Source organism: Peromyscus eremicus, chromosome 1 (genome assembly GCF_949786415.1).
Source record: "Peromyscus eremicus chromosome 1, PerEre_H2_v1, whole genome shotgun sequence".
NCBI classification, from domain to species: domain Eukaryota; kingdom Metazoa; phylum Chordata; class Mammalia; order Rodentia; family Cricetidae; genus Peromyscus; species Peromyscus eremicus.
The window spans coordinates 23,650,690-23,671,909 of NC_081416.1; the positions used below are offsets into that span (position 1 = coordinate 23,650,690).

General features: G+C 42.3%; 1 protein-coding gene across 1 annotated transcript in view; it reads right to left on the minus strand.

Annotated features, from left to right (window-relative positions):
* The window catches only part of Plce1 (phospholipase C epsilon 1), a 263,328-nt gene that overhangs the window by 22,799 nt on the left and 219,309 nt on the right, over positions 1 to 21,220 (minus strand). The window contains exons 19-23 of the mRNA XM_059258527.1: positions 18,001 to 18,130; positions 13,999 to 14,120; positions 13,036 to 13,153; positions 5,294 to 5,425; positions 3,933 to 4,223 (exon numbers count right to left, since the gene is read on the minus strand). Of these exons, the coding sequence (XP_059114510.1) occupies positions 3,933 to 4,223; positions 5,294 to 5,425; positions 13,036 to 13,153; positions 13,999 to 14,120; positions 18,001 to 18,130 (793 nt within the window). The remainder of the gene's footprint in view (positions 1 to 3,932; positions 4,224 to 5,293; positions 5,426 to 13,035; positions 13,154 to 13,998; positions 14,121 to 18,000; positions 18,131 to 21,220) is intronic.

Sequence of the window (21,220 nt, forward strand, 5' to 3'; positions counted from 1 at the left end):
AGGGGGGGAACCCCAAAACCAAAAACCAAACAAACAAACAAAACAAAAAAAGTCCAAAAACTTCTAGTTTTAAGCAGATAAAGAATAATCAATTAGCATTCTTAACAACAGTAATGGTGATTCACACTTAGGATGCTACCTTCATTTAGGTTTGGAGTCAGACCTCCTTAGCACTGTGCCTAACCTAACCTATTTTTTTTTTCTGAGACAAGGTTTCTTCTCTGTGTAACAGTCCTGGCTATCCTGGAACTTGCTCTGTAGAACAGGCTGGCCTGGAACTCACAGAGATTCACCTGCCTCTTCCTCCCAAGTGCTGGGATTAAAGGTGTGTGCTACCTGACTGCCTGACTCTAATAGCTTTAATTTTTTTTTTTTTTTTTTTTTTTTAAAGACTGGGCCCCACTGTGTGGACCATGCTGGCCTCAGACTCACAGAGACCGGCCTGCTCCTGCCTCAGAGTGCTGCCTGTCTGGGTGGGTCTAAGTGTACCATTCTCAGCTTTGAAAAACTCTCAAGCACCTTTGCTTAGCCAAGATCCCATTTGGTTCTCCAGTATGTAGAACAGATTTCTGTGAAGCTGCTCAGTTTGAAATAAAGAGGGGCTCAAATCTAGTCCTCTTCCTGTCTCCGAGGCGAGGTCTAGCGGTCATCTGCACTTTGGAAACCCCTGTTTATAACCAAATGAAAGAAAGCACATGAACCAGTACATCCTGCTTGGCCCATCTGAACTGATGCATACGAGGGTAAATCAGACATACCACTGTCTGCATGGTCTCCTATTCTTAAAAACACTGTGGTAGGCAGATACCATACTCATAATAATTACCCTTGTATTAGGGATTTTGAAAAATCACTATGAAAACTGGAACTCTAATCCAATAAAGCATAATAAATGCTTTTTAGAAAGAAGCTTTTCTTCTGACTGGGGTTGCAATGTTTACATTCTTGTGGGTTCTGTATATGGAGCAGGATTCATTCTGGCCCAGAGAAAAGAACTAGGATGGACTGTGGCCAACGGCAACCACAACTGTGCATATTAGCTTTAGGTTTGCAGGCTCAATGGTCGCTCTTATTGAGCATGGACCGGCTGATCACTTCTGACCTTCTTGGGGTTGACAGGTTGGCAGGAAACTTGAGAATAGAGGGTCCTAGTTTCATAGACACCCTGGGAAGGCACCAAGCTCCCCTGACATCGACAAAATGGCAAAGTAAATGAGCCCTGTGATATAAGGAGGCTGACAGGGCACAGGAAGGGTCTTGGAAAATCAAGTGCTTCTTCACTAGGAATTATTTTGAACAACTGAGAAATGGTTGTTCTGATATTGATTGCCTATCTGTCTGTTTGGATTCTCAAGTCACAGAGAAGTACCTGGAAGATGTCTTGTTATGATTTGAATGTGAAATGTTCCCCAGAGGCTTGTAAATTTAAACACTTGTTCCTCAGCTGGTGGCCACCATTTGGGAAGGCTGTGGAACCTTTAGAAGGTAGAGCTTTGCTGGAAGAAGTTGTTCAATAGGGGTGGGCCTTGAGGTTTTACAGCCTGGCTCCATTTCTTGTCCCTTCTCTGCTTCCTGACTGCAGATGCACTGTGACTAGCTGACCTCTGATTCTCCCGCCATGCCTTCCCTGATATGACTAAATGTATCCTCTCAAACTGTAAGCCAGAATAAGCCTTTTGTGGTAGTTTGAATGTAATTATCCCCATAAGCTCATAGGGAGTGGCACTATTGGGAGGTGTGGCCTTGTTGGAGTAGATGTGGCCTTGTTGGAGGAAGTGTGTCACTGTGGGGGTGGGCTTTGAGGTCTCATATATGCTCAAGCTATGCCTAGTTCAGACCACTTCCTGTTGCCTGCAGGTCAAGATGTAGGAATCTCAGCTCCTTCTCCAGTACCATGTCTGCTTGCACACTTACAACCATACTCCCAGCTGCCATGCTCCCTGCCATGATGATAATGGACTAAACCTCTGAAACTGTAAGCTACCACCTCAATTAAATGTTTTCCTTTATAAGAGTTGCCATGGTCATGGTGTCTCTTCACAGCAATAGAAACCCTAACTAAGACACCTTTCTTTCCTTCTTTCTCTTTCTTTTTATGATTTATTTATTTTTATTTTATGTACACTGGTATTTGTACAACATGTGAGGGAGTCAGATGCCCTGGAACTGGAATTCTAGACAGGTGTGAGCTGCCATGTGGGTGCTCGGAATCCCCAAACCTTTTTTTCTTTAAGTTGCTTCTTGTCAGGTATTTTTGTCACAGTAGGAATTAACTAATATGTCAATGTGAAAAGTAACAGATCTGGACCAAATAAAATAAAATAAAATAAAAATCCAGACCCATAGGTTCAGGTACATGTTTAAGGCTCAGTCAACCGAATTGAGATTCGATGACAGTACTCTTTCTGGGTTGCAAGGCTATGCAGAGAACCTTGCAGATGAACCACACAATAGTCATCGGCTTCCCTTGAGTGGGGCAGCTCCAACAGGCGCTCCCTGCTTGATTTGGGGAGACTAAAGACGGCAGAGGTGAGTGGAAGGCACTCTGAGGTTCAGTTGGTGTTGTGGACTGTGGTATGGGCTCAGGAGTGGCAGCTTCTTATATTCCCTTCAGCTAGGGTGCCCTTTGCCATTACTGGAGCCAGCGTGTCTGCACCAGTCCTGGCTCTTCAGGAACAGGGCACATCCCAAGCCAAGTGTCCGTACATTTCCTTGAGGAAACCATTCTGCTAGTTATGTCAGTGCACTTAGAAACTTAAGTAGCATAACAGCCCAGGAAGCCTTGGACACAGGGCTACAGACAGAGCCAAGGAGGTGAAGCCACGGGCCACTTGTGAAAGATTGAGAAGAAATGGGGAAGAAAACTTTCACAGCTCTGGAAGTATTTCGCCATTATTTCCATTTGCGGGTCCAATCACACTGTTTTTACAGCTGATCACATACTCTTGAGGAGAGTTAACATTTGTGCAGTGCTTTTCCTGTGTCAGGAAGCTTTTCGAGTTGCTTCTCTACCTACACCGTCTTAGGTACGCTCAACCGAAAACAGTAAAATGATGAGGGAGAAACAAAACACGGCCAAGATCGATAAGTAGATGTTTTTAGCGTCAGCTGCAGCGGACACCAGAGCCAGGCACCTCGCTATGCCAGAGTTAAGAGCTGTGGTCTGATCTCAGCTGGAGGCAGGGCCACACTGTGGTTTATGGTCCAGCACAGGTTCAGATTCGGTTCATGGGAGATGAACAGTGGGGCTGCTGGCACCTCTCCTGTTCAAAGGAAAGACTAGATTTTTCATGAGTTTCTAGGAAATATCACTCTTTTTTTTTTTTTTTTTTTTCATCACCACATGGAAACAAAATGTCTTAGTCCCCGACCTGCAGGAGAACCTGGACTTGTCACTACAAGGCACTCTGGAACCTTGCACAAAAAAGCATCTGGGTGGTGTTTAAAGTAACGCTACTACGTTTTTCTCTGAGACAAGCTCTCTATGTAGCCCAAGCCAGCCTTGGACTTGTTAGCCTCTTCCCTCGGCTTCTGGAGTGCCACACATAATTCAAGAGAGGTATGCGACACCCTAATCACAGGCCACTACTTTCTGACTTACAGGAACAAGGGGTTAATTAAATGATGGTAGGAAATTCCTGCCCTCGTAGAGTTTTAAATTCAGTTGAGTATTGGTCCATCAAGAACAGTTTGGGCTTAAAAGTGCTTTTTAAAAGAATCATCACCCACTTCTCTATCAGATCAACGCTAAAACATCAGGAGCACAATTCCTATCAGCTTCCTGCTTTCTCATCCTTCGTGGCCCCCCACCCCCCCCACCCCCGCATATGTTTGCCCCAGTCTGGACTTTTTTTTTAAATCTTGAAAAAACAAATGTTTATATGGAACTACATTTAAAGATGCAGAGAGAGATGAGGATGCAGGCCCCTTACCATCCGTCTGGTAGTTGAGGGCTACAAGCTGTATCCCGTGGAGCCAGAACATGAGGGGGTTGGGATTGGACGAGTCGATTCGGGTGGCAGCAGGGTAGGTCCTCAGCAGCTGACAAGCAGTGTGCTGGATCAGTTTCTGAGAATACCTGCGACACAGACGTTTGGCGGCATTTTCATTCAGTGACGAGATATGATAGCATTTGGGAGTTCTAATGATCGCGCTGAGGGATGTGCTTGGGCTGAGTGGAGAAGACGATTCCTCCCAGGTTGGTCGAATTCCTTCACAGGAACCTAGACTCCCCGCAAAAGACCAGCCTCTGATTAATGTCAAAACTTCCAACATTTTAGAAAGACTGCTCTCAACAGCACACCAAATAAATACACGGTTGTAGCAAGGACACGAGCAGAATGTATCTCGAATTTTACTTGTGAGTTAGTTTGCTACCTTAAAACATGGTGGCTATGGAGTTTTAAAATGAGGGTCAAAAGATGAGGTGTGGCTCAGTGTTAGGGCACACATCTAGCATGCACAAGGATCCGGGCTCAACTGCCAGCACCAATAAGTAAATAGCCAAGTAAATAAATAAATAAAACAAGGAATAACATGAAGATAGTAATGTCAATTTAGATTAGACATCCAGAAATCCTTTTGCCTCGGTACATCCTTGTTCTGTGGGTAATCTTTGCAAATACAACATCTGTATGTAACTGTATGAAACTCACAAGAAAACAAAGCCCCTAAGCAAACCAAATAGTCTATCGATGACATAGTTAAATAAGTATCTATATAAAGGAGTATCACACAGGCACACTGTGTGTGTGACATCTGAGAGCAACTAAGAAGTTAAGCAACTATGTTTGATTACATCCCATTTGGATTTTCTTTAAAAGCATTTTCTTTTTCTTGAACAAATTACAGTGAACTTCTCTTCTCAGTGGTCAGCTCTGAGAAACAGCATCATGACACTGATCATGGAAAGGAATTTTAATCATCTCATGTATCAGCTGGACTTTTAACTAGGGGGGATTTATTACTTTTACAATAAAAAATAATTAGAAACGAAATGATGTATCTTGCGGATAAAAGGCACAGTTCCAGGAACTGTTTGAACGGTGGAAGGTGCTTCCAATTTCACTTTTGAGGCAAACAATGTGAGACTGTCTTCAGTAAAAATGCTATTTTTAGTGAGTTAAAAGAGTAAATTAACAATCAAAAGATATTTATGTTGTACTTGGATAGTGTAAACATCTATGAAAATAAAAGTGCATTTCAAAATTCAAGGGAAGTGGTTAGACAGCAAAGTATCTGAGCCATCCAGCATGCAGGACCAAGGGAAGACACTGAGAGAAGGTGATTTTACTTTTTCCAGATGTCCTGTTAAACGATGCTGTCTCCCCTGGGCTCATTCTGCCAGGATTGTTGCCAAAAATGGACTTCCTGCTTTTCCTTTCTTTCCCTCTGCTAGAGCCAGATGAATTTAGAGTTGACAGGCCTGTTCTCATAAAAAGAAAATAAATAAGCCAAAAGCCACAGGCAAGAGAGCTCGCCATTTTCCATCCTCATTAATGTTTATATTGAAGTCCTACTTTTCCCTTGTTACACAGCACAGAAGGCCCATTATAGTTAACATGGTTGATAATAGCACTGTAGGCAATTATAGCAGAGTTTATTCAATCTCTAGACAAATGCAACAGACATGGCATGGTTATTAAAGAATAATCCCCAAATTACAACACACACCACACACACACACACACACACACACACACACACACACATTCCTAATGAACTGTGTGCCTGAAAGAGTTTTAAAATTTCATGTACAGCATATGCTACAGTTAATATTTAATTCCTTGAGGCTAACAACTCAACTTGGGGAGATGAAAGAATGATTATGAGCTGGGTACAATATTGTCAACATTATAAGCCTTCTGGTATTCTTTGTTGAGGCCTTGTGAGCTTTCACCCACTCATTCTAGCATGCTTATTATTGTTGTCTTTGTTCAGCTCATGATTAGGCAGACACGTTGGTGAGACTTTACGGGTGTAGCTTCTGACATTCCTAGGAGACAGGACCTCATAGTAATCTCATAATCTCCTGGATCCTCTGGCTGTTACAACCTTTCTGCCCCTCTTCCACAATGATCCCTAAGCCTCAGGTGCAGGAGTTGTTATGTAGATACATCCTCTGGGCCTGGGCTCCACAGTTCTGCCTTCTAATTGGTTGTGGTTTTCTGTAATGGTCACTTAAGGATGCTGAAAGAGGGAGAAGTGATCATCCCCAGGGATGAGCACACCAATTGGTTGTCTAATACTACGTAGTCAGCCAAAAAAAACCATATATACAACTAACATTATACAGAATGAACAGGTTGTACTGTGTATTTAAGAACATATGTACATGCATGCATACACACACACACACACACACACACACACCAACAATTAATGAAAAAAATGGGCCATGAGTTTGCAAGAGAGAAGGGAGGGGTATATAGGATGGTTTGGAGGGAGAAAAGCAAAGGAGGAAATGATATAATCTCAGAAAATGGAAAAATAATTTTAAAAATCCTTCTGGCATGATCTTTGACTAAACCTGTTTTTCCCTATCTAAGAAATGGGTGTGATTATAGGAACTTACTCATAGGATTAGTCTGAGGGCTCAGTGGGAAAGGTATTATGATGATGATGTTTTATGGCTTTTCTTGCTCACTCCTCCAATCACTCCCTGGATCCTTTATGCCAGGCATGGTGCCTGGTGCACAGCAGGAACTCAGTATGCATTTGCTGAATGAGAAAATGAATGCGTACCACATAGACCCAACTCTAGTATAAGAAGAGTGACTTAGCCGGGCGGTGGTGGCGCACGCCTTTAATCCCAGCACTCGGGAGGCAGAGCCAGGCGGATCTCTGTGAGTTCGAGGCCAGCCTGGACTACCAAGTGAGTCCCAGGAAAGGCGCAAAGCTACACAGAGAAACCCTGTCTCGAAAAACCAAAAAAAAAAAAAAAAAAAAAAAAAAAAAAAAAAAAAAAAAAAGAAGAGTGACTTAAAGGCTCCAGGGAAGCAGCTGACATAAAATCATCCCTACTGCCCACAGCTAAACCTCTGGAGAGTGACTTCTTAGGCTGCAGCAGTTTGGAGGTCTTCTAAGAACACCAGCAGAGAAAGGACAGAGAAGTGTTTAGACGTATAGACGATCATATCCGACACTGCTGGGGTGACGAAGAACCAGGGACCAGATAGCCCAGAGACAAAGGGTAAAACCAAATACTATTGGCTTAAAAAAGTAGTGATGGAATGACCTCTAATGATATTCTGCTACACTCATAGATTCATGCCTTATTCAGCCATCGTCAGAGAGGCCTCTTCCTGCAGCAGATGGGAACAAATACAGAGGGCCACAGCCAGACATGAGAGAGAGAGAGAGAGAGAGAGAGAGAGAGAGAGAGAGAGAGAGAGAGAGAGAGAGAGAGAGAGAGAGAGAGAGAGACTATGAAACACTCAGAGCTTAGGGAACCCTGTGGAAGATGAGACAGAGTGTAAGAGCCTAAGGGGATGGAGGCCACCAGGAGAACAAGGCCCTTTAAATCAACTGAGCAAAGGTCATATGAACGGACAGAGACTGAAGCAACAAGCACAGGGCTCGCACAGATCTGCAATAGGTCCTCTGCGTATATACTGTGGCTTTCAGTTTGTTTTTACAGGATCCTTGAGTGTGTGAACAAGTGTGACTCTGACTCTTATGCTTCCCCGGCCCCACTTTGATATGATGGTTTTTGTTTTATCTTCTTATATTTTATTATGTTGTTCTGTTGCTATCTCTTAGAAGCCTGTTCTTTTTTTAATAAGAGACAGAAAGGGAGTGGATCTGGATTGAAGTGTGTGTGTCTGTGTGTCTGTGTGTGTGTGTGGGGGGGGGGGGGCGGGGGGAAGGGAACTGGGAGGATTGGAGGGAGTGGAAACTGTAATCAAGATATATTGATGAGAAAAGAATCTATTTTCAATGAAAGGGGGTGGGGATGCACAGGAGATAGATTCAGAAAACTGAGGCTCAGAGAGGGCATTAGTGTTGGCCAAAGTCACAGATAAAAGTCATGATAAATCTTGCCTAATGACTTTGTCACCTAATATTTCTTGGGATACAGAAAGAGAGAGAGAGAGAGAGAGAGAGAGAGAGAGAGAGAGAGAGAGAGAGAGAGAGAGAAGGAGGAGGAGGAGGAGGAGGAGGAGGAGGAGGAGGAGGAGGAGGAGGAGGAGGAGGAGACGGAGACTGGTTTCTTCTTCTTGGGATGTGGAGTCCATTTGAAAAAATTATTCATAAGTATTTTGCCTGCATGTATGTCTGTGTACCATGGGCAGACAGTGCCCTTAGAAACCAGAAGTGGGGCATTTTATACAGACATATGTGCACGCAAAATTCCCACACACATAATAATTTTTTTAAATGGGAGGGACTCCACATCCCAAGAAGGGATCAATACACACACAGACACACAGACACACAGACACACAGACACACACACACACACACACACACACACACACACACATATTTGGAGAAGGAAAAGCCATAGAGATGTAAGGATTAAATGTAACTGAGAAACAAACCCTATAGCAGAAATAAACATAAAGAGCCTCAGTTATTTCCTTGATCCTAAGAAAGAACACAGTCCTGGGAATTGAGACACCCAATCTCTGCTTCTTCCTGGGCCAAGGATTTGGTTCACAACTGTACAAAAGTTATTTTACCTTTTTTTTGAGACAGGTTTCTCTGTGTAACAGTTCTGGCTGTCCTGGAACTTGCTTTGTAGACCAGGCTAGCCGGAACTCACAGAGATCTGCCTGCTTCTGCTTCCCGAGTACTGGGAATAAAGGTGTGCACCACCATTGCCTTGCTAGGCTATTTTACTCTTAGGGGGGCTTGGGTCACCCTGCACTCTGAAGGTTTTGGGTATTTTGTTTGTTTATGTGTGTGTGTTTTAATCTTTTAGCGCAGGGAATTGAATCTTGAGTCTTTACAAATGCCCAGAAAGTTTACTGAGCCAATAACCCCCACTTTTGTTTTGAAGTTTGAGAAAGGGTCATTTTTAGCTGCCTAGCATGGCCTTGAAATCATATGTAGACAAGCTTCCAATTCACAATGCTTCCTAAGCCTCTGAAGCACCTGGACTATAGGCCTTTGCTCCTGGGACCAGATTAGATAAGTCTGAAAAATGAGATTCACTGAAACTGCTAAGTCAACTTATTAATTTATCAAACACAAAACCAACAAGGCAACAAAATAAACATTTTATAATTTCCTCATGTACATCAGAAAAATTATAATAACAGTTAATTTTTAGAAGTTATTATAACAGTGACTCCGAGAACATAACTTTAATTATTCTGAGAAAAGCTATAAAATTATAGACAGGGTAGAGAAACTTCAATTGCTAACAAACAGCACATAAAGAGTATGCGCTGTGTCAGGTCAGAGGATGGATGGCTCAGTGGCTAAGAGCACCTGCTGCTCTTGCAGACGACAGTTCCCAATACCCACATCCGGTGGCTCACAATAGCTTGTAACTCCAGCTCTGAGGATATGAGGCCCTCTTCTGTTGTTCAAATCTTAGATGGTCTTTTAATTAAAAAAAAACCCAGAGCCAGATATCAGGGTCAAAGCTGAAAGATCTGAGAAGCAGAGCAGCCAGCCACTAGTTCTTACCTCTACGAAATCCTCAGCCTAAAGAGGGTGAGTTTCTGTTTCCTCATGCCTTATGTACCTTTCTCTGTCCAGACATCACTTCCTGGGATTAAAGGCATGTGTGCTTCCTAGTATTGGGATTAAAGGTGTGTGCCACCACTGCCTGGCTCTGTTTCCAGTATGGCCTTGAACTCACAGAGATCCAGACAGATCTCTGCCTCTCGAGTGATAGGATTAAGGGTGTGTGCCACCACTGCCTGACCTTTATGTCTAATCTAGTGGTTGGTTCTGTCCTCTGATCCTCAGGCAAGTTTATTAGGGTACACAATGTATCACCACAATATATCTCCTGGGGCATGTGTGAAACACGAACATTCGAGTGCTAGCACACACACACACACACACACACACACACACACACACACACAGCCCTAAATAAAAATAAAATCTTAAAAAAAAGAGTGCTTTGTAAGTGTTTTAAAACAATATACCAGGAACAATAGCCATGTGTTTAAACTAAGAAGGCAGAGGCAGGTGGACCTCTATGAGTTCAAGGCCAGCCTGGTCTACATAGAGGACAGTCAAAGCTATATAATCAAAACAAAAAAACAAAACAAAACAAAACAACAAACAAAAACCAAATATATGTTTATCCTGCACTTCAAGTCAGGAGTTGGGCCAAATGGCCCCCGGACACTACCACAATTCTCTATTTGGTATAACTTTATCTTTCCCACTGAATTGAAATATCCATGGGAATTTGTGCTCCCAGTTTACTCAATCCTGAGAAAAGACAAAGCTAGTTGAGTTGTTTCTGTATTTCTAGTGTTACCTGTATTTATAAAGAATGAAACATGAAGCAATAATGATTTTCTTTTTTTTGAGAGACAGGGGCTCCCTCTACAGTTCAGGCTGGCCTGGAATTCACTACATTAGACCACATTGGCTTTGAACCTGTGGCAGTTCTCTGGGCTGTGCCACCTGAGTGCTGGGATTACAGGCTTGTGTTGATTCTTGAACAGTACAGCCCTCACACTTGATCTGATGCTGACAGGTTAACTTTCCTCCTCTACAATAAAATAAGCATCACTGGTGTTGAGTACGACCAGGGCATACTTACTCATGTGACATAAATCATGCCCTGTGAAACTAAAATTTTAACATTTTAGGTGTATGTATGTGTGCCTTCTTATGTATATGTGCAACATGTGAATGCCTGGTGCCCAAAGAGGCCACAAGAAGGGATTAGATCTCCTGGAGCTGGAATTAGAGGTGGTTGAGAGCCATCTAATGTGGGTTGTGGGAACCAAACCTGGATCCTATGCAAGAGCAGCAAGTACTCTTAATTGCTGAGCCATCTCTCTAACCACATAAAATTAAATTCAAATGCTACCTTCCTGTATGTTTTGAAATAGTTGCTCCATATTCATTCATTCATATCCCCTTCAACAGGATTTGCTAGCAGATGAGCAGTAGCAACTGCCAAACATTTTATAGTTTCTGGAAGAAAACTTAAAATTAAGAACATTCTGATTTTTTTTTCATAGGGCTTGTAAGATGGACACTAGTATCTCCAGACCTAAATCTCCAACATTATATAAGATAGTCGCTGAACATCTCTGTCCTCTTCGCCAGGTGCAATGTGAGAAGTGATGTTTGCCGGGACCTGAGTTCAGCACATCTTGAAAAGATGAGGGTTGGCATTCTGACTCCTCTGTCTAGGCCAGCTTTCTATGGTGATATTTTATTTGTATTAAAATGTTATTTGTATGTTAATAAATAAAGTTGCCCGGGGTCAGAGCTATTAGCAAGCCATAGGAAAGCAGGGCAGTGGTGGCGTACGCTTGTAATCCCAGCACTTGGTAGGCAGAGCTAGGCATGTCTCTGTGTGTTCAGGGATACAGCCATTATTGGATACACATGCCTTTAATCTCAATACCAACCATAGAAAACCTGGAGGTCTATACAGACAGGCTGTGACGAGGCAGTCATGTGGTTAGGTTTACAACCAATGAGAAGGCAGAACAGAAACTCTATATAAAGACTTTAACACAGGAAGTAGCTCTGGTTCGGAGAGGTAGGACCACTGCAGGAGGAAGGGTAAGGTTTTAGCTCTTAGCTCTGACCTCTTGGCTTTCTTCTTTGCATTGGTTCTGTGTTTCTTATTTAATAAGATGGTTGGTTACATCTACATTTCTATGCCCTAAATACTGACATTCAGACAGATCCTCCAGTCCTAGCTCTTTCCCCTCCTCAGAAATCTTGGGCACAAGATTTTTGTTTTTTGTTTTTCTTTTTTTGTTTGTTTGTATGAGATTATTTTCGCTTATTTTTAATTTTTTTTTTTTTTTACCTTTTGGTCTCCATTTTGGGACACGTAATTTGGTGGATAACACACCCTGATGAGAAGGCAGAGTAGATGTTATTCAGAAGGGACTTTGGAGACAGACAGGCTTCAGAGTCATAGATCTATCATTTACTAAATGAATTAAATACACTTTTTTTTTTTGAGAAATGATTTCTCTGTGTAACAGCCCTAGCTGTCCTGGAACTAGCTCTGTAGAACAGGCTGGCCTGGAACTCACAGAGATCCACCTGCTTTTGCCTCCTGTGTACTAGGATTAAAGGTGTGTGCCACCACCGCCCAGCTGAATACATTTTTTTGAAGCAGCTCATCACATTAAGTTCTTTGTGTTTCTAGAAATGGCCAAGTGGGAAAACTTTCTCCCTTCCCACAACTCCTATCGAGTGGTTTGGGCAGAGCCTCAACTCCACAGCTCAGGCATGGGATTATGTAGTCCAGGCAGGCCTTGAATTTGTGGCAATCTTCCCAGCACCAGACATTCAGAATACTGCAGCCCTGAGGTCACGGGGGTTGGTTAAAGTTTGGGAAAATAACTCGGTGAGAAACAGTAACACTTCTTCTGGAGGTTCTGAAGAAATCTCAGACCGAAGCCAGTCTGGAAGCCTCTGGTGCTGGTTTACTGTAGATGCCTCCCAAACACAGTGGCTGGTGAGAGAATGACAAAGGGAAGGCATGTACCCCGAACTGACCAGTGAAGAGCACTTGCTGTTCTTGTCGAAGACCTGAGTTCAGTTCGCAGCACTCCTGTGGTAGACCACAGCTGTCCATAACTCCAGTTCTAAGGGGTCCAGTGCTCTCTTCTGGTGTCTGAAGGCACCAGGCACACACACACGATGCACATATATCCACACAGACAAAACACCCATGCACATAAAATAAAAACAACAAATCGTTTGAAAAATACAAGTGGAAAAGTCAGAAATCGTCTGTGGAAATTATTTCAGTCACACAATTCAGTTATTTTTCAGTATTCATAGTGCCCCATTAGACAAATAGTACACTTTTATCCTTTAGTAACTTTTAATATTAGAGATGATATCGACTGCTCTTACCCGGAAACTTTACTGCCTGGCAGTAGATGATGAGGTCAGAGAGCTCCGGTGCAATCTGCCTGCTTTCCTTTTTGTTCTGAGGGAGGTAAAACTCCTCTCCCAGTTCCATGTCATACACCTTTCAAGGGAAAATGACACCATTTTACCAGAAGGTGGAGTCCCCTTGCTCTGGCTCCCCAAGGCACTTTCTCTATACTTCTCCCACGTTGCTAACTTCCTCTTACTCAGCATTTCTTCACACTCGTATGCCAGCACCTTTCTGAGGGAAAGGGAAGTGTCTAATTCATCCTTCATGTCTCTCAGGACAGAATCCATTATCTTATACACAGAGTAGTCTATACACATTTGTTGAATTAATAGAGGATTGGTGATTTAGGAGCTTTGGCTCAAATTTTTGACACTGCAGCTGTCTGAATAGATTTTTTTTCAGTGTCCGTAGGCTGTGAGGCACCTGAGAGTGAGGCCTGGGTGCCTCACGTGTCTTTCTGGTCTGTGTTATTCTTGCTAACTCTTCATAATCTACCTTCCTTTTATCTTCTTGGTGTAAATGATTTTAAAGCCTCTTACAATTTCTTGAACAACCAAGTTGTCCTCTTGGTCTGAATGCCCTGTTTCTGTAGACTTGGGCAAAACTTTAAACAGCGTCTTCCATGAGAGCCCATCCTCAATCCTCTGATTACACAGTGAGATCACTAAGCTTTTTACTTATCTACAAACATGACTTACAGGTCTGTCTCTACCCCTAAACCATCCATCCCCTGTACCACTCCAGTGCCTGCCACGCATATACCTCCAGTAGTTATTGGCTGGGTGAAGTAATAACAAGTGACAGGCAGGTGTCCCACAACATCTCCATGTGGTCTTTGGCATCTGAGGGTGAGTGAGGAAGGAAGGGAGGGGAGGGGAGTCCCAGCTGAAAGTGATAGAATACCAAGAATCAAGTAAAGAAAAGCCATCTCTTACCTTTCCCTTATTGCAAGAAGAGTTATCTGCTTTCTTTATCCTTTTGGGGATTTCTTCATTGTACTCAAACTGAAGCTTGTCAACACATGATTTGTTTTCAGGTTTGTCTTCCAGAATATTGTCTGAAAATGAGTTATCAGGCTTCAGTGAAAGAGAACCAAATGCGTCCCTTCGGCACTTTGTGTGAGGGTATCCAGCCACCTGCACATATCTGCATGGCTGAGGTCCTTCCTGGCTACGCATTACTAACATGATGGCTTGAAGCACAGTTTTAAAACTTGGGCTATATATTGAGCTTAGGTTTCATGGTCTCATTTACCAGTAGTTTTGGTACCATACAGACATAATCTAAACCGGAAGGCTCATTGTACACAGCTGGTTGTATCCTATGTCAAGAGGCTGACGGCCACAGGTCTGGGGAAGATCTAGCAGCAGAAGCACTTCTAGGTGGTGCATTCATGAGGTAATCAGCCTTCCCTCGAAATGAGGCTATTTGCTTCTTGAAATGTCAAAGCCAGTCTTCATGGGAGAAGACTTATTGTTATGCGCGATGCAAAGTTTCCCCAATTTAAATTAATTGGAAAGTAAAGTCTTCATGATTGTTGTTTTTTTTTTGTTATAATCTTAAGACTGCAAATATATTTTTTAAAATTTATTTATTGTTAGTACATTGGTGTTTTGCCTGCATGTATATCTGTATGAGGGTGTCAGATTCCACAGAATTAAGTTACAGACAGCTGTGAGCTGCCTTGTGGGTGTTGGGAATTGAACCTGGGTCCTTTGGAAGAGTAGGCAGTGCTTAACCACTGAGCCATCTCTCCAGTCCCAAGAATGCAAATATTTCTAAGTATGGTAGATAATCTTAGATTTTTGCCATGTTTGACGTCTCTAGAACAAGTGTAAAAGTCTAAGAAGTATGTTATGATTGTACTTTTTAAAAGTGAAAAATAAGAGAACTAATATCTCATTCCAGATTTACTATCTTTTTGGACCACAAATGCTTAGACCAAAATATCCTTATAACAAATCAGGGCCATGCAGCTTACCAAGAGATCAACAATGTCACTGCATTTCTACGCACAGAAGTGTCACAACTCCATGCTAATCAGACCCAAGACAGTAGAGACATAATGCGGACATCCATGCAGTTAAAATACCGGGTTCAAACGGTGTTTACCTTCCTGACTGTTAACAACAGGGGAAGCAGTAAGGACATCTGCTACAGAGAGACAGAACCAGAAGGAAAACACAGGTGAGGAGAATTAAGACCGAGCCAGAGACATCAAATGAAGGTGTGGAGTAAAGAACAGGTTAGATCACAAGATGAGTGAAACAGGAAGTATCTCAGAGACCTAATAGTTTGACTGTCATAGATACAAGGACTAGCAACAAAGGAAACACAGCCAATCCTGGTCCTAGGGTAGTGGATGCAAAAGGATCAGGAGTTCAAGGTCATCTTCAACTACATAGAGCATTTAAGGACATCCTGGGCTGTATGAGACACTGTCTCAAAAAAAAAAAAAAAAGCGAACATTGTTAATGCTAATCATGCCATAGGCTGCCCACTCATATTACTAGTTAGTGAAGACTGTAACATTTCTGGTATGGCTTTAATTAAACTCAGAGAAATGAGAGAGGCATTGCAACCACCATCAAACCCATATGCTTGCTAAGGCATTTAACGGTTGCCTACGTAAGCTGTCATAGGACAAATTTTACAAGGCATGCCATAACTTCAAGGCCTATTTTATTTGGAAGTCAGCTAGCCAGAGGGATCTTTTAAGTGAAATGGGAAATAACCATGACAGTGGCTTTCAGCTGTCATAGATCCCAGACGTTTGTGTTGGAAGTGTGTGTGTGTGTGTGTGTGTGTGTGTGTGTGTGTGTGTGTGGTGGTGGTGGTGGTGGTGGTGGTGGTGGTGGTGGTGGTGGTGGTAAGGGGCATCACCAAACACTGGATAGAACTTTTTCATGATGTATCAGAGAGACTTATTGTTCATAGGGTGAAAAGTCATTGTCCAAAGTCTCACACCTTAGGAGTAGAGTCTGGTGGGCTTCCACTTTCAACAAATACTCTACCCCAGCTTTAAACAATGCATACAACTAATTTAAAAATTCAGTGGGGAGCAGAGTTAAATTTTACTCCCCTGCACAAAATAAACCAGAAAGATCTTTCTCTCTTCTGTTCGTTTTTTTCTATTTGCAAATAAATAAATAAATAAATAAATAAATAAATACATAAATAAATACTGAGAACAATAATTTAAAAAGCTCAAATTCCTGTTTTCAAAATACAAAAAGGTCCAAGAGTAATTAATGATTGAGAAGAATTTATATTCTAGTGGACCAACTTATTACAGGAACAAATAACATCTGGATTGGCTGATTTCTTTTCTTTCTTTTTTTCTTTTTTCTTCTCTTTTCTTTTTTTAAATTTTTTTGAGACGGTGTTCTTTTTTTAAATTTTTTTGAGACGGTGTTTCTCTATGTAGCCCTGGCTGTCCTGGAACTCACTTTGTAGACCAAGCTGGCCTCGAAATCACAGAGATCTGCCTGCCTCTGCCTCCCAAGTGCAGAGATTAAAGGCAGCAGACTGGCTGATTTCTTAGGAATATTTTTTCATTTAATCTCTGAATCAATTTGTTTTGCTATGGGGGCATTTCCATGGGAGTAAATGTGTCAGTATAAAACTTTTTGCATTTTCATGACTTTTTAGGACTAGGATGATAATAAATTGTCTTGACTCCATTCAAATTGTATTCTTTTTATTACCTCATGGCATTTCAGATCAAATAAGTGGGCCCTTAACTGATGGCATGAAATAATCAACTATTATGAAGGCTAAATATTAAATGGATATTGCTTAGTATTATACTTTAAGTTGGAACACAACTAGACTGTCACTAGTAATGATGGCTTTGAACTGAAACGTGACTGGAAACAAACCTGAGTATGGGAAGCTGATATGTGGAGGTGGCTTAGTGATCTTTACATCAATGGTAAATGGTTACAGTGTGGGGACAACTACACATTTAGCAAATAGTCTACCTTAAGCAGCGTATGTGTGCCAGGGATCACAGGGCCTTTGTTGTATGAGGCAAATGCTCTACCACCCAGCCAAACCTTCGACCCAATATATAATGCTATGTAGGAAGTGAAATAGGGAGGAACAAGACTTCCAGACCAGTCAGGGCCAAACAAAAGAGATGCTGTCTCATTAAAAAAAAAAAAAAAGTTTGGCATTTTCTCATGGGAATGCTGTTGCCTTTTAGAGGTCAGCAAAGTGAAAGCCCACTGTCAGTAATGTTGCAGGAGAAAACATTTTGTAATCTCCTACTAATGAGATTAATTACGTGCAATTCTGGCTTGAGAAGAATGCTTCACTAGTAACCGTGAGTTAACATGATTTATTTGATTTTTAAAAATTGTGTCATTAGCCGTCGCTCATGTTTTTCTCTTTGGTGGGGCTGGAAGGAAATGTCTTGTTGGTTTAGTAATCTGAGAATTACTAAATTACTAAATTACAGGGAGGAAGAAAAATGCTGCTCCTCTTCTTGGTGCCAGACTGCCAGAGGGACAGTACGGCAATGAGGAAGAGAGCTCAGGGCAGTGAAGCTGTCCCCTGCGGATGTCGCAGGAGAGAGAGGATTTAGGCACACTCTGAAAAGTCCGCCAAGAGCTTCTCCCACTTCAGAAACTCAAAGGCTGAAAATGTTTTTTTTTGCTATTATTCCACCTCTTCCTCTACAAATCCATTTTAGGAATGACAACCCCCCCCTATTGCTTCCTGTGCTGTCCTTCTCTTCCTGGAGTGTGGCTGTGATGCTTAGCAGAGCCCCTGTTCTTCCTTGGTCCTCACTAAGTGACTGGATTCTCAAACTCCCAGACATTATTAAAATAATCTCTCTTGCTTATCTATACAGTTCCAGATTTATTTTTTGGGGAAAAGAAAAATCACCTAAGCATTTCCCTGCTCACAGAAGCAGGCTCTGTTTCTCTTACCATCGGAAAGGGATTCATAATCATAATCATATTCATCCTCTTCATCTTCTTCTTCCTCGTTGCTAGCAGGTGGGGGGTTGGCGTTCCCACCAGTGAAAGCTTGTGCTTGCATGGATGCTAACTGATGAGCCTGTAAGACAGCAATAATTAAAGATGGCAATGCAACCTACTTCTACCTAACCCTTTAAAAGCACCACCTAGCACTTACTAGGGTTATAAAAGCGGATTGCCCCTGTGGGTTCATTTGAGAGAGGAAGAAAGTATCTGGATGCAATAGAAATGGTGTAAAACAGGCGCTTGCTTGAGGCTTTGACTCCTCATTGGGGCCCACAGATAACAAAAACGGGCATAGCATCTTGAATTTCATTTTGTGTCTGTCTTCTTTACTTGGAGTTAACTGCTTCCCTTGGCACACAGGAAGTCACCTTGGATTCCCAGAACAGTAGAACCTCACTGAACACATACACGGCCCCCCTCTCCCCACTGAGGGATACCCAGATGAGGGCAGGTATCCATGATGGGAGGCTGATCCTGAATCAGCAGTACTCTCCCCAAAATCTCATTGTCTTTCAAGGAATAAGGACTTCTTTGGACCACCTGACAGGCCCAGTGCCAAGACAATGCTGAGCTTGACCACACCTTGGCCCGGCCTGGTTTAACAGTGCACACCTCTTGCCTTCCATTTAAAGCTAGAGCTCCTGCCAGTGCGCTGAAGATAGACTTGGGGTCCCTGAGTTCCTCCATTTGTTCTTTCTCCCAGGGGAGCCACACTGAGTGTATCTCTTCTTACTGCTTTACAGCATTACATGTACTTCTGATTAACATATTGAGAGCCAGTGGTTGAGCTTAGTTTGTGGGGGATGCTACAGCCTCGTCTTTGACCCTAAAAGCTCTAGATACAGCTTTTTAGGTGACTATCAACATCCTTGAAGAACCTGGGAGCTTTTAGAAACAATCACAAGGAACTTGTGTGTGGTGTCCGGATTCCTAGGCTCTCTGGAAGTCCTGCGAGAGAAAACACTGATGTTTGGAAAACTAGCATCAGTCCCAAGGGACTGAGTAAAACAGCCCATCAACTCTAGAGCAGGAAGTCTCAGCTAAGAAACTAATTTTTTTTTCTGTCTTAAAATAATATTGAAAGTCCTCTGACCTTGAGAACAATGCTAGAATCCCTGTGGACAAGCAGACCAAAAGAACAGTTGCTAGTTTAGAAAACACTTTTTTCAACAGACGTTATCTGAACTATAAATCAAAGTAACAAAACAGGCTTAGAAATTTTAGGAAACCTGGGGCTGGACAGATGGCTCAGTGGTTAAGAGTACATATGTAAAAGTTCAGCTCCAGGGCTGGGGAGATGGCTCAGCAGTTAAGAGTACTTGTTTTTGCAAAAGATCTGGTTTTGATTCCTGGCACCCACGTGGTGGTCACAACCACTCATAACTCCAGCTCCAGGGGATCTGATGCACCAGGCATGCTTACAGCGAATAAACATACATGCAAGAGAAACACTCATATACATAAAATAATATGAAATTATTTTAAAAAATAGTAAGTTCAACTCCAGGGAGATCTAATGTTTCTGGCCTCCACAGGTACCTATGCCTACAGTCATGTGCACAATCTCTCTCTCTCTCTCTCTCTCTCTCTCTCTCTCTCTCTCTCTCACACACACACACACACACACACACATGCATGTACACAAATAATTAAAGATAAAAATAAAATAAATCATTAAAACAAAACATTTTATGAAACATGTCAAAAACATATAATAGTGGGTCAAGTGATATTTTTGAATATAGGAGGAACATAATTCTTGGAAGTATTACCAACATCTGTGAGATAATAAGAAAACTCTGTGGTTTCTCCTGGTGAAAAAGACATACATTAGGTATTGCCTAAGCTACTGAGGTTCCCGCTATATCTATCTATCTATCTATCTATCTATCTATCTATCTATCTATCTATCTATATCTGTCTGTCTGTCTGTCTATCTGTCTATCTATTTATGTATTTTTTTTTTAATTTTTTTGGTTTTTCAAGACAGGGTTTCTCTGTGTAGCTTTTGGCGCCTGTCCTGGAACTCACTCTGTAGACCAGGCTGGCCTCGAACTCACAGAGATTTACCTGCCTCTGCCTCTTGAGTGCTGGGATTAAAGGTGTGTACCACTACTGGCCGGCCCAACCCCCTATATTTATAATCAGAGGAATTCCAGGTAGAGGTGAGTGAAAATAAAGATATGAGCTGACAAGATGGCTCAGTGGGTAAAAACACTTGCCATACAAACATGACTACCAAGCTGGGTGGTGGTCTTTAATCCCAGCACTCGGGAGGCAGAGCCAGGCGGATCTCTGTGAGTTCGAGGCCAGCCTGGTCTACAGTGCAAGATCCAGAACAGACACCAAAACTACACAGAGAAACCCTGTCTCGAAAACAAACAAACAAACAAACAACCCCAAAAAACAAAAACCAAAAAACCAAACATGACTACCTGAATTGGATTCCTGGAACCCATGATGGAAGGAGAAAACTAACTCCTGAAGGTTGTCCTTTGACCTCCACATGTGAACTCTCTCTTTCACTAATGTAAATAATTAAGAGAAAGTAAAGACATGGTTGGTTTTCATTTCCATTCTTGGCCTCTATGCTGGCTAGTTGTATGTCGACCTGACAGAAGCTGGAGTTATTAGGGAAGAGGGAACCTCAACTGAAAAAATATCCCCATCAGATTGGCTTCCAGACAACCTGTAGAGCCTGTGGCCAAGCCCATGGAACACGTTCTTGACTAATGACTGATATGGAGGAACCAGCTCACTGTGGGTGTGCCATCCTTGTGGCTGGTGGTCTTGGGTATTATAAAAAATCAGGCTGAGCAAGCCATGAGGAGCAAGCCAGTAAACAACACTCCTTCATGGCCTCTGCATCAGCATCTGCCTCCAGGTTCCTGCCTCGAGTTCCTGCTCTGATGTCTATTGATGATGGACTGTGACCTGAGAGTTGTAAGCTAGATTAAACCCTTTTCTCTAAAAATTGCTTTTGGTCATGGTGTTTTACCACAGCAATAGAAACCTAAGTAAGACAGACTTCCTGACTTGTAGATATGGACATTACCAAAGTTATGAATTTTTTTTTCTGAGACAGAGTTTCTCTGTGTAGCCCTGGCTGTCCTGGAACTCAATCTGTAGACCAGGATGGCCTCAAACTCAGAGATCTGCCTGC